This window comes from Odontomachus brunneus, unplaced genomic scaffold, assembly GCF_010583005.1.
Source record: "Odontomachus brunneus isolate Ranch 3 - 2012 unplaced genomic scaffold, Obru_v1 Obru_scaffold_076, whole genome shotgun sequence".
NCBI lineage: Eukaryota > Metazoa > Arthropoda > Insecta > Hymenoptera > Formicidae > Odontomachus > Odontomachus brunneus.
The window spans coordinates 1,614,798-1,627,979 of NW_022639526.1; the positions used below are offsets into that span (position 1 = coordinate 1,614,798).

A 13,182-nucleotide genomic window follows, 5' to 3' on the forward strand; every position below is an offset into this window, starting at 1 on the left:
TATGGAAGCTTAATCCTCGCGGCGAGTCGTGAGAGCGCGAAGACCAACGCCGACCGAATATCCGAGAAATCTTCTGCGATTTTCCGCGGGAAATCTCCTCCGTGTGATAAAAAGCGCTCACTTCTAAATTATAGTTCCTTTCGTTCGACTTAGGAGCTGCGCCAAGTGATCGCGATGATGATTGAACGACGAGAAAGAGAAAGAAAGAGAGAGAAAGGGAGGCGTGTTTGGTAACGCCGAATAACATCCGATGTAAAATATTTAATGTGTAGATATATATATAAAGTAGGACTATATATATGACGAGAAACTATAGTATCGAACTTACGTCATGAAATTCGGACTTACATCGTAGAAGGTTCACGAGTTTTCGCAATTTTGGGATCTTTGAAGTTTGAAGCTTTGGGAGTTTCTGACGGATGTTTGAAGATTTGTTGACCCGTGCATCGCGATTATAGACTACTCCACAGTGGAGGAAAGAGATGAAGAAATGAGGAAATTGAATAAGCTCTCGTGCGCGCGGAATGGATACGGATGTGATCCTCACGGACCGTGCGTGAAATGTATCGATAAACTCGATAAAATCGCAAGCAGGAGGCTGCCTGAACGACACGACGGATCCATTCGTTAATCCACCACGCTAAAAGCTCTTTGACCCGTTTTTATCTCGCGACGACGGCGATGCGACAGAAGAACCTAATCCTTGCATAACACACATAGACACAGATACATACGTACCCAGACACACGTGGCACATTCGCCAGGCTATCATGCGACGAAAAAAGGGGGTGCATAAGAGCCGCTATCAAACATCAGGATCGGGTCGTAACCTCGTAAGCGCTTAACAGACGTCCCGGGAAAGTAAATAATACGGCGTTAAACGATCAAGCTGGAATTCGCGTCACGTCGTTTATCATCTCTCATTTTTGCACTTTGAACGCGATTGCCTAGCACGTTCTTTGCAGTACGCCGCGATTTCAGACCTTTGAGATCCTTAAGTTTTAGGTTACAATCTTGTCAAGCAACGAGCAACGGCTGACTCTTGAACACCTGAGAGCAGAGGGAAATTCCGTACTCGCAAAGTAGTATAAAATTACATATGCAATCGAGTCTTCGCTTCCAATTCAACTTGATTTATCTCTTTCTGTCTCCTCTTCTCTCTTTTTCCGATTTCAAAAGTAGCTCACATAATCATATGGAAAGGAGAGCGTGTCTTTTCTGCTACTTATATACAAAACTTCTTCAAGTTTCTTCAGCTACTTATATACACCCGCGATATATAAAGTAGGAAATTACAGAATCTTCTGTTTTGTGGGTATTATTCAATCGTAAAAATTAATCGTATGTATACACAAATACACGCGGCGCGAGAAACAAGGAAGACTAATCCAACAGCTGATAGAGATAAAACATCGTAAAATGTCAGAAGACATTAAAGCGATAAAAATAGAACTAGAAGATAAGATGTGATAAACGACGTGAGACGCGCTTCGACTCGACCATTTAACACCGTGATGTTTTCTTTCTTCTTCTCCTTCTTCACCGTCGTCGTCATCGTAGTCGTTATCGTGGTCGTAGTTGTCGTTGTGGTCGTAGTTGTCATCTTCGTCGTTGTCGTCGTTCTAGCCCGATTCTCCAGTTAATTCTCGACTTTCCATTCTGCTACGTTAGGGCTTCCCTGACGACCTGCCTTCGCCTTGTCACTATTCCACTTTATAATAACATTAGTTCTCGCGGCCGCATAATTGCCGTCTTCTTCTTCCACTTTGTCGAGGTCTTCGCGTTATCGAGGTCGTTCGGGGATTCTCGCGAACGGTGTGACGGCGCAATTTTTCATTCCTCACCGCCGCCGTCACCGTGATCGATCTTCCATTCGCGCACGAGAGAAGGATGATCCCCGTTTATATTTGTATAATTGCGAGCGTTAGCATTTGTTACCTGTCACCTGCACGGAGGTAAAAAGTTTCAGTAACGCATCAAGAGCGCACCGCGGCCTTCGGAAGTCTTAATTGAGAAATATCACGCGCTACCTTCCTCCTTGCGTTTTTTTTCAAGCAAAAATTGAACTTCGAGTGAAAATTCATATGCAAACTTTGGGTGTATATTTTAATTATTCGCATTATTCCGTCGGATTCGATTCAAATGAGTCGGAAAATATGTTATTCCAATGAAGCGCGTGACAGAAAAATAAGTTAAGGCGCGTTGCATAGCATCACTGGCGAGTTAAGCGAATATCAACTGAGTAATTCGATCGCCTCCGTGTATGCGAATTTCGGCGCGAATATAATTCGCGCCGATGCCCTCGACTTTGCGACGCCGCGGAATTTCTCCGAGAAATTTGCAATTCGATGCGTGTGCATACGCGGACGGGAACCGCAGGATCCTTCGATCCTTAAACTGTCGACAGCCGAATATTCCGAAACTAACGCTGCTACATGCATTACGGTCCGCATGCAGCTTCACGTCGTGCCATCTGCTTAAATATGAAGGCAAAGATCGGAAAAGTCAAGGGGCTAAGAATCCAAGAATCCATGAATTGGAAGGCACGGGGATTGAAGGTTCAATAAAGAGTTGAAATGTGAGGAATATTAAAGAATTCTTACAATTCTCCCCAGCTGTAAAAATTTGGCATTCAGGACTTGGAATATATGTGGCTTCAAAAAATATGCAGGAAGTTGAACAAGAGAAAGGATAAATGTCGGGAAAATTGTTGTAGTCTACGATGGCAAAAGTAAAAAAGAGAAGAAAATTTGAAAAACTGCAGATTTTCGTATGTAATTCAAATATCTCATATTTCTGTGATGTTTCAAGGATCTCAAATATATCGAAAATATAAACATGCAAGAACAAAAACATTTGTAACCGGCATGGACTTCGAAGAAGATTTCAGCTTTTGTTCACATCATTTCTCACTGTTTAAACCTTTTTATGTCTTTCGGACTCGAGGGATGTGAAAGTTTCAAGAATATAAACATCCCAAGATCCACAATAACGGAAAAGGTTCCGGGCTTTCCAAGTTGGTCGGCTAAACTGTGACCAGCAGTTTCCGGCTGGTTCTCTGCAAAATGCAGTTAAAAACTGACGCTTTCTCTAAAATTCAACTGAAGGACAGCATCTCGCAGTCGATTCTTTCACATGGCTACATCCAATTCCCGAATGGGTCTCTCTCTCTCTCTCTCTCTCTCTCTCTCTCTCTCTGTCCGCCCGGTGGGAAGGAAGAAGACGATTGACCTCGAGTTTGTAATATCGATATTGTTAATCCGTCGCTCCGCTCTTGGCGCGGGATCAAACGTAGGATTGGTAGATCAACAATGAGATTCGCGACGGTGCCTAGGGAAATTCTTTCAGGGGGAAATATTCCCGTTGGGATCGGAATAAATATAGACGTCGCGTAGAAGCGAAAAGACACTCGCGAGCTTTCGGCCGAAAACGCTCTGGGGACGAGCTTTTCTACTCAACATCGGGAAAAAGGATAGGCCGGGTCAAGGCGGCTCTCCTTCGCAATCGCGATATCGAACCGAGCTCTCGATACCGAGGGGATATACAGGATGTCTCGCGCTTGTCATTGCCGTCTTGAATATCCGCTCGTTATATCCGGCACATCGACGCGCCGGACCATTTTTAGTCGATAACGTTCGCGGATTCTGCCGCGAGGTCGCGGTAATATTTCATCTGACTGAAAATAAATTCTATATATTAAATGTGTGTGATAATTACTGGACAGTAACAAAGAAACTGTGTCTCTGAAAAATTGTACATTCACACGTGCTTTTTAGTTGGGTATTAATATTAGCGTTAGAAGTATATAGCACGGGGAAAAAGATTGGTTGAAATAATATATGGTTTAAACATGAATTAATATTTTAAGTATTAATTATAATACTAATTATAATACTAATATTAGATGATTAAAAATATAATAGAAACTATGATTTTACAGTCCTTGTGAAATATTTATTAAGTATTAAGCGTTAATACTAAGTATTATTAATAGTAGTAATATTATAGTATACTTAAAGTACTAATATTAATAATTGAAGAAAAAATATTGGTTAAATTAAGATGATAATGGCACAAGTAAAAAGAGCAAGAGATATTTCTGATTCTTATGGACTAAATTCAATTCTTAAGAATTAGACATTCTGTTTCCTTCAACAAAAACGCGTTTAATTGTGCTATTGTTATCTTAATTTAACTAATATTTTTTCTTCAATTATTATTATTAACATTAGTACTTCAATTATATTAACATTATTATTATTAGTAATATTTGGCATATATATTAGTACTTAGTATTAATACTAAGTAAGTATTTCACAAGAAGCTACGATTTCAAAAAATCGTAGCTTTTATTATTTTTAATTATCTAATATCTAAATATTAATACTTAGTATTAATATTAAATATTGAGAAATTAGAAATACACGATAGGAGCCACGATTCAGATTCTTATGAATTCTTTTCGCACATTTTTCGATACTTTCTTTATCTCACGCCATTGCTCGAGAGATAACTTAGAGTATACCGAATATACAGAATATCCGGCGATTTATGAGAAAAACGAGGTAAGAACGAAAGAAGTTGAAGCGTGTACTTGTGAATTCCGTCGTTTCCATTTCGCATACAGCTTATTCTCAAGCGTGCTTCTTCGATCTCGCTGAGCTTAGGCTTTCGAATCACATCGCGAGCGTCGTGTATTTCGTTATCAATCAAGGAGCTTTTCATAAAACATTTCACAGGTCCTTGTTTGCGTTTGGTGTTACCCCCGCATTACAAATGGAAATGGTTGGAATGCTCGTAGAGAAACATTTCTACCGCTTTAGCACGAACTGTTTTCAAATTCCGCGTGTCCGGGCGTTCATAAGTTTCGAAATTGTTGCGGAGGAACGCGAGACGAATTTTAATGAAGTCGGATTTACCCTCCTCGATGGGCAGGCTCTCAACACGGATTCCTTATGCTCGTTGTGAGATCCTCCGATTGCGAAAAGCCCGAGACTATTCTATCGTCCGACGGTGAAATTGGAGAAATGGTCTATCGGCCAAGAATCTAACCGGTCCCGATAGATCGTTTCATTGCGAGCCCTTCGATTCATTACCGGCCATGTGAATCAATTTGATTGTCCTAAATGAAGGGTTTAATCCACGATGGTAGCAACCCGCAGTAAGGTGGTACACTTCCGATACAGTTAGAGACTAGATGCATTAGCAGTGTACGTACGTTTGCACCCGGCGAGATGCTCGAACCGAGATTCTCGATGCACTTATTGAGTGCAGGCGCACGCATTAATGCGTCGTCCATCGTGCACTATACATGCTAATTAGGAATCTATCAAGTGGATCTTATGGCTCTCGATTAGTGAATGTAAACGACGTCTTAGAACCTCGGATTCCTGGGAACAGTGGAAAATGGGGATTCTCAAATCCCCAAGCACGTGAGTCGATTTTCATTTGAAAGCGTCGCACTTTAAGACCTTTAAATTGTTAAATACTGGAATTCGCGCTAGACCTCGTAAAATTAAAAATTGAGAGATTGTAATTTTTTTCTGAGTTCTCTTCTTGTATCTCTGAGAATTTCTGCCTCTTGGTGCATTTTAGTGTTTTGGGATTTCATACATCTTACGTCGCACTCCAAGGTTTTAGAAACTAAAGTCTACAACTCGCGGTAGATTTTGTAAATTTAAATATTAAAAAATCGTTTTTTGTTCTCGAGCTTGTATCTAGGAATTTCTATCTCTCGGCACATTCTGGAGTTTCCCATATTTTCCGCGAATTTTGGAAATTTCCCTAGTGGTCCTCGAAGTTTTTCATTTTCCGTTTGCTGTTATACTCAGGAACTCTTAGCTCACAAAGTTCACTTGTCAACTATTTTTCGTCGATATCTGTTCGATCGCCGAGTCCTTGAACTTGCTACTACGTTCTGCATGAACGGGGGAGATCTATCATTCAAATACACGTCGCGAGTCTTGTCGTACAACGAAAAAGTTGTTATCCGTGACAGCATGAGCACCCTGACAGCATTGATTCCACCTTACCGTGTTGAGACGGCGGATTAGGGGATGGGATGTGAAAGGATAACGATACGTGGGACGCGGGGAAAGGGCTCGATCTACATCCTGTGAGAATTGTTCGGAGCAGGAGCGAATGCTAGTGTCGTGTATACATTTGCCGTCGCGGAGGTCTTCATCTCACGTCGCGTCCGCTCGAGCGCGAATCTCCTCGGGGTTGAAAGGAGCTGAGACGACTGTCGGCGGGTTTCTCCCAGTTTGCGCGATACACGCCTACAGGGTGTTCCAGGGAGTTCTTTTTATGTGCCTAGGAGATTTACGTGATAAGCCGTTCTCTCTACGTAGACCTAGAAGGTCGTCCTCGTTCTTCCGTAGATATTTCATCGCGAGCATCGATCAGCGAGAATTTTCAGAGGGTATATATTGGTGTAAAAATTTAAGATAGCAAATCCCTCCTCAGCCACCCGACTGGAAAATATGAAAAATTCTCCGGTTTTCCGATCTTCAAGTTCTCGAAATTCTGCTATCTTTGCAGTATTTTGAAACGTAAGATCTATTTCGTGATTTAAATTCCACGAAGTCGTGTGCGATCTTCGGTCTCTCTATCTCTCTCTCTCTTTTACTCACTCACTCACTCACTTACTCACTCACTCACATCTTGTTCGTTTTTCCGAAATTTATTTCAATTCAGCATCGATGCTTTTCGACAGCAATTATTCAGACTTGTAAATAAAAGAGTCGGCTCGAGAACAAGCGGTAGCGACGCGCTAAACCTCTGCAGAAGGAGAAATCGATGAAGAATTCCTTCAAGAATAAAATCCAGCCGCTGCTGTGCCCTTTTCGACGCGCGGCTGGTGTAATATTCACGCGGCTACATCGTTTTGCACTTTTCACGCGACTTCGAGGGTCGTGATCGATGGCGAATGAATTAACGTTTCGCCACAGAGCATTCCGACTGGTGATAAATATTCAGCGAATGGTCTCGATCTTCGCTTTCCTCGGACTCAATTGTGAACTTTTATCATTTATCAGCGACTCCCGTAATTTATTCAGAGGATCTCTGAGAGAAAGGGAGAGGCCGCGATAAAGCAGGTTGAATAAGCCGTGCGACTATATTTATAGACACGTAAATACCGAACTTATAACTGTTGTGAATTATTTGTGATCATTTGTGATGACTTTGTTGTGTGAATTACACAATTGTCCGATGACCTACAATAGACGAAATTTAAATGCAATTTTTATCTTATTGTTCTCGTAACGCGCACAACGTGCATTCTACAACCGGTTGAAATGCTATCGATTTTACACGATCGATTTTACATGATCGATTCACATCAGACAATGGATTGATTGATGTTGAGGTTTTCTCAAATTCTTTCTCTTTCTGTTAGCGATAATAGAAACAAACAGTCGGCAAAACACAGGTGCACATGAATGTTGGAAACTCGTAGTTTCGTGGACAAACTTACTCGTCGAATTTTCGACAGCGACATTCTTCCGCTAATTCGATTACCAACTCTTCAGTTTGCAAACGTCGTGTTTGCGGTATCGCGAACGGGATCCAACTAAGCTGCCGAGATCGTGACACGCGCCTTCGGTATTTAACTTCTGAATTGCCGACAAGTTTATTCCCGCACGCGAGTGAACGACTCAGGCGAGTTTACGAGAACCTCGGCGAAAGTTTGACTGGCCTATTAGCGGGTCAAGTGTGAATTAATCGGATGGCCAGTGGGTATAAGTTTGCGAACGCCACTACCTGGAAAGCTTCACGCTTATTTATGATATTCATCTACAATACATATTTACGTTTAATCGAGGAGTTCAACGCGATCCATGGTGTGATCACTTTCCACAAACTCTTAAATATAAACAAAATCCTTTTTTTACCACCAAGCTATCGATTTTCCAGAGTCTTCGAAATGCGAAAGATTATATACTCAAAAGTAGGCCTCTCTCTACGTGAGAGATTTAACGCGCGACCCACGGCGGTATGATTCTCTTCTCTCAAATTCTTAAATTTTAACCCAATGTTTTTATCACCTCGAGCTATCCATGTTCCAAAGTTCTCAAAATGGAAAGGATCATATCCAAAAATAGACTTCTACGTGTAATTGAGGGCTTCGACGCGACCCTCGATCCACTTTTCTCAAAGTCTTAAATGTAAACCAAATATTTTCTTACCACCTTAACCCATCGATTTTCCTGAGCTCTCATAATGAAAGGAATTGTATACCCAAGCACACATATAGCTGGGATCAATGCGCTGAGATGACGAGCGACTTCGGGAAGCACACTCACCTTGCTGTAAATGCCGGCGCTGGACAGTTCGTTTTCGATGACCATTATGATGATGCCAAACATGCCCATCACGAGGGCGTAGTCGCTGATGCGCTTGCGCTTCTCGAAGAGGGCCTTCCGCTTGCCCAGCCGGTAGCCGACGTTCGGCTTGTGCTTGGACCCGGGCCCGATGCTGCCACCGGACTGACCCTTAAGGGAGCCACCACCGCCGGCCAGCATGCGATCGTCCATGTAACGGGGATACTCGTTGTGGACGCTCACGAGGGAGACTCCGGGGTCCTCGCCGGCACCGGCGCCCCCGGCGCTGCCGCAGCCGGCAGCCACCCCTGCCGCCCCCGAGCCGCCCCCGCCGGCCACCCCGCCACTGTTCTTCATCGCCCCCGGGATCGAGAGAGTCGACACTGGCTTCCGCAGCTGGAACAGCGCGAGCAGGACGATTAAACCGGGAACACGGTGTGTACCTCGTGTACATCGCGTGAGCTCACGCTCGCTCGTGTGACGCTTGCACGTGGTGTAATATACGCGCGGAGGGTAGTTGCGGAATAGTCGCCAAGGTAATTTCACTTTACCTGCGTACTTGCCTGTTCCGACCATGGCGTGGAGTCTCTCGGGGTCTCGATTAAGAATTCATATTAGGCATTTCTGGACTCGTCCGTTCTCTTTTCCGCGAGGGGTGACGTGATTCCTCGCGCTTCAAAGTGTTTTAGGACGTGAGTGAGCGGTGCGTCGAGTCGTATAAAAGTTGTGCCAAGTCACGCGTTCAAGATACGGAAGTATAGAAAGATTTAGGACAGGCGATAAGGGAGTGACTCCAACAGTGACGAAAAAGAGCGCTTTCTTCTTTGAGGAAAATATATTCTTTCTCTTTCTTTCTTTTGGTGAAATACCAAGTTGAAATATAACATAGTCGCTTTGTAGTCACGTGTACATATGTATAGGTTCTGACGCAAAGTCCCATACTTCGTGTACATGTAGAGTAGGTCAAACTGAACAAAAAGCCCTTTATCAATTATCAATTAAAGAATAACGTTGCGATTAACCTATCTTCTTTAATTAATAACTCGAAAATCTACGTGGTTGTTTACAAAATGGTAGAGAATATGCAAGAAATATGAGACACCGTGTATAAAACATTTCGAGAATCATTTAAATCTTATTGTTTACATCTCGGATTTCTGACTACGTCGAGAAGTTGGACGGTATCGTCTCTTTCTTCTACCTTTTATCTTTATCTGCTTTTTGCTCTGATGTAACTGATCGTTAGACCAATCGCCAAACGAACGGGCACTGTCGCAGAAGGACGACTTGTCCCGATAACGACGGCGTAGTCCCGATTTATCGGACGTAATGTGGCGGGAGCGTGGGCGGTGACGAGAAATCTTCCAGCCGAAACTCTCGAGAACTTCGAGACGGCTTTCGATCGACCGAAATTATTCCGTCTAGCCGGCCAGACGACGCGATACGAGTTAACTGGTACCCCGATCGCCGCAATCCTTTTACGACTCCCATATCGCGGCGCCGATCCTTCGTGCAAATCGGAGCGATACGGCATCAAAAATTCAACACCTCGCCCGGGTGCTTTAAATGGGGTTCCCCAATAACAAAGCGCACCCTTAATCGTGTTATGTATTTCAGCTTCGCCCGCGCCGGGGAGAAGAAAAAGGGAGTAGCTTCTTCGTTCCTGCGTTTTACACTTCGGGCGAGTTTTCAGACATCATAAATAAATACAAACAGCGACTTCAGTCCGGCACAAGGGAGAAAGGTTAGAGTTTCCCCCTTCTTCTTTTCGCTGTGCTCGGCAATCGGGAAAAGTTCATCCCCCACCCCGATTTCCGCGCCCTACCGCGTTGACGAATTAATTGATTTCTTCCGAGGTCTAACGAAGAAGAGGAACCGCGCCTATCTCGCTGCTTCTATTGTTATTATTTTATTTCCAGCGTCACGTCCATCTGTCGCCGGACTTCCGATATCGGCTGGAATACATGCGATGCAAGTACCCGATCTTTACGTTGAGCGAATAAAATCGACAATTAAGTTATTCACGTTCCAGATCACGACATGGGTTTGCTGCTAGTTGCGGAATTCCATGTGTGGACTCTGTACGTCAATAGAGTTTTAAAATAAAGTTATCTCGAAGCACTGAATTGAAAACACAAAGAACTCGTCATAAAGTTCACAAGATTTGAAAATGACCGGCTGCCCACGCAAGTGCGCAAAGTGTCGTCGGGGTCAATCGAGGTAATTGTTACGCTGAATCACACGTGACATTAGCCTTTGGCGATCCGACTAATAGCTCCTACAAAATTGTTCGAGCGCGCGGTCGCTACACGTCCAACGAATATCACGGGATCATTAATGAGCGACCATTGCAATGACCGTACAATTGCGCGTTACACACGGTGAGAATTTCACAGCAAAAATTGCAGTGGAGTTTTGTAAACGAGAAATACGTCGACGTGTGTCTTACCCACATTTCTTTTTTCTTTCATTTAATTTATTTCATTACATTTATTTCATTTATTTCATTACATGCTATTTATATCTTAGATATTGAAGTTTATTGTTGGTTTTGAAGAGCTATTTATTAGATGGCAACTTTATAATGTAATTGAAGTTAAAAAAGACTACTCTTTTCCCTGATAAGCTTTTATTCTCCTCGTATGTGCTATTTATACTTGAGAAATTGAACAGCAGAACTTACAGAACAGCATAGCTGTTCAGAACAGAACCTTTAAGAACACATTTTAAAAAATTATTTACCAAATAGTAACTCAATGGTGTAATTGAAGTTATTAAAATTAAAAATTATTATTTAGTTATTAAAATTATATATATATATATATATATATATATATATATATATATATATTATTAATTATTATTATTAAAATTAGAAAATTTGCTGCACGTTATTTACTGCAGCGAAATAAACTCCTCTACTGGCAGTCAATTGCAGCACTACTAGTAAAGAAATGATAAAATTGAAAAGGATATCAAAACAAGACATGAAAAGAGAGAATTATAATATTCTCCTTATGCGACAGTATCACGATCACTGTTGCTTCTTGACAGTTCGCTCGCGATCGCCGCTGCATTTACCCCGACCCGCTTTCGTTCCGCCAAAGACGAACGAAATCTGAACGACGTACGCCATGTGGGCGCGTTGTCAGCCCGTATTTCGTACACACCATCCGATTTTGCTCCATATATTGGTCGCACCGACGGCGGCGCTTCATCGATGCACCCCACGTACGTTTGCATGCGTTGCACGGGGCGCATGCACCTGCTTGCCCGTGTATGGGGTTGCACACGTACGCGAATCTACGTGCAGTTTATCGATCCCCCGCTATATTTTCCGTGCGTAACGTCTTCCACGGGTACACGCTTGCGAGCTGAGCGGCGGGGAGTGTCGTCGGGGGTGCTGAGCGTGCGCGCGCGCGCGTTTCTCTTTTTCCTTTGTTTTTCTTTTTTTTACTTCGCGGCTACCGTGAGGCATTTCTTTTTCTCTCGTTTTTCCGCAAAAGTCGATAAAAGTGCCTGAAATTAAGAGGATTTCAGGCTACAGTTGCAGTTTTCCCGGAATATTAATTCACCGTCACGGGGCAGAGGGTCGGGTGTTCGAATTAATTACGCATCCGCAAGTCGAGTGTAAGCTCGCGGACTCTGAAGCACCGACCTGCGAGGGGTTCGCTCTCGTTTCGCCGGGTGCGACAGTGAAACATCACTTAACTACGATCTCGGGTAATCAACGAGGGGGCTGATGATAGTGGCTGGAATGCACCGGCAGGGAGACTTTGCACGACGTGACCCCGTGACCTTTCTCACGGGGGTTGAGGGTTGGACGTGAAGTAGGAGAGGCTGTATGTACGTATGTGTGCTATTGGGGTAGGACAGAAAGGGGAATACAGAGATGGGATGGTGGTAGTCATGGAGACGGTCCCGAGAGACTTCCTTAATTCAAAGCTTGATTGGCTCAAGCAATCTTAAACTTGTATGTCTGATAAAACTTTGCTCTCTTTCTCACCTTCGCTCTGCGACTGCTCATGATCGCGATAAAGAAGAAGAGCACCAACTACGTCTCGCACACAATCTCACCTTTGCTGGAACAATAAACGTACGAGGCGACACTCGTCGGGCTTTCCAAGACGTTTTAACCCTTTCAGCCGCGTCGCGACTGTTCTTTATAGCTGGATCGTTCCAAATGAACGAGATGTACATTCGATTGCAAACTAATTCTTACACAGTCGATAATAGGATTACACAGTACGTGATATATTTTTTTCTAATATATATTTTCGTTAAGTAAGAAAGGTGCAAGATTATAGTTTTAGTTTCTATTATTTGACTCTCTCTCTCTCTCTCTCTCTCTCTTGTAATTATATATTAATTTAGAATGAGCCTCTTCTTTTATGTTTCTTTATTTCTTTGCCCGCATTACGTTATTTTATTATATTTCTTTATTTATAGTGTCCGCACACAAATGTTGCTTTGCTTGCTATCTCCGCGCGAATGATATCTTGCGGCTCGATTCTTCCTCATGGAATTGAATCGAATTAATTTCCTGTCTGAGTCCCTTCCATCTATTCTTCTTCCTCTTCCTCCTTCACGTCCGTCGACGTCTAATAAAGTCAACTCTCCTCTCGCGCGAAGCCGCAATCTTTCCGGCGACTTGCAGTTTCCTCTCGCACGAGAAAGACGATAAAACTGTCGGCTGTCGCGGAGAAATAGAGACGGAGAACAAGAAAGTGTGTGTGTGAGAGAGAGAGAGAGAGAGAGAGAGGAGAGAGCAAAGGAGATAGTGAGAATATGATCTCCGCGTCGCGTATTTGTCGAGTATTCGATACTCGCACTCGGGTTTCACACTCGGACTCGGCAC

At 43.2% G+C, this 13,182-nt stretch overlaps 1 protein-coding gene across 8 annotated transcripts in view; it reads right to left on the reverse strand.

Annotated features, from left to right (window-relative positions):
* LOC116847288 (small conductance calcium-activated potassium channel protein) overlaps nt 1-13,182 on the reverse strand; it is a 154,508-nt gene that overhangs the window by 36,332 nt on the left and 104,994 nt on the right. For 7 of the 8 annotated variants that reach the window (XM_032822133.1, XM_032822131.1, XM_032822130.1 and 4 more), the window contains one exon: nt 8,307-8,720. In XM_032822133.1, the coding sequence (XP_032678024.1) occupies nt 8,307-8,720 (414 nt within the window). Of the gene's footprint in view, nt 1-8,306; nt 9,293-9,525; nt 11,121-13,182 lie in introns of those variants that run through there. The other variant, XM_032822135.1, reaches the window with a different exon arrangement.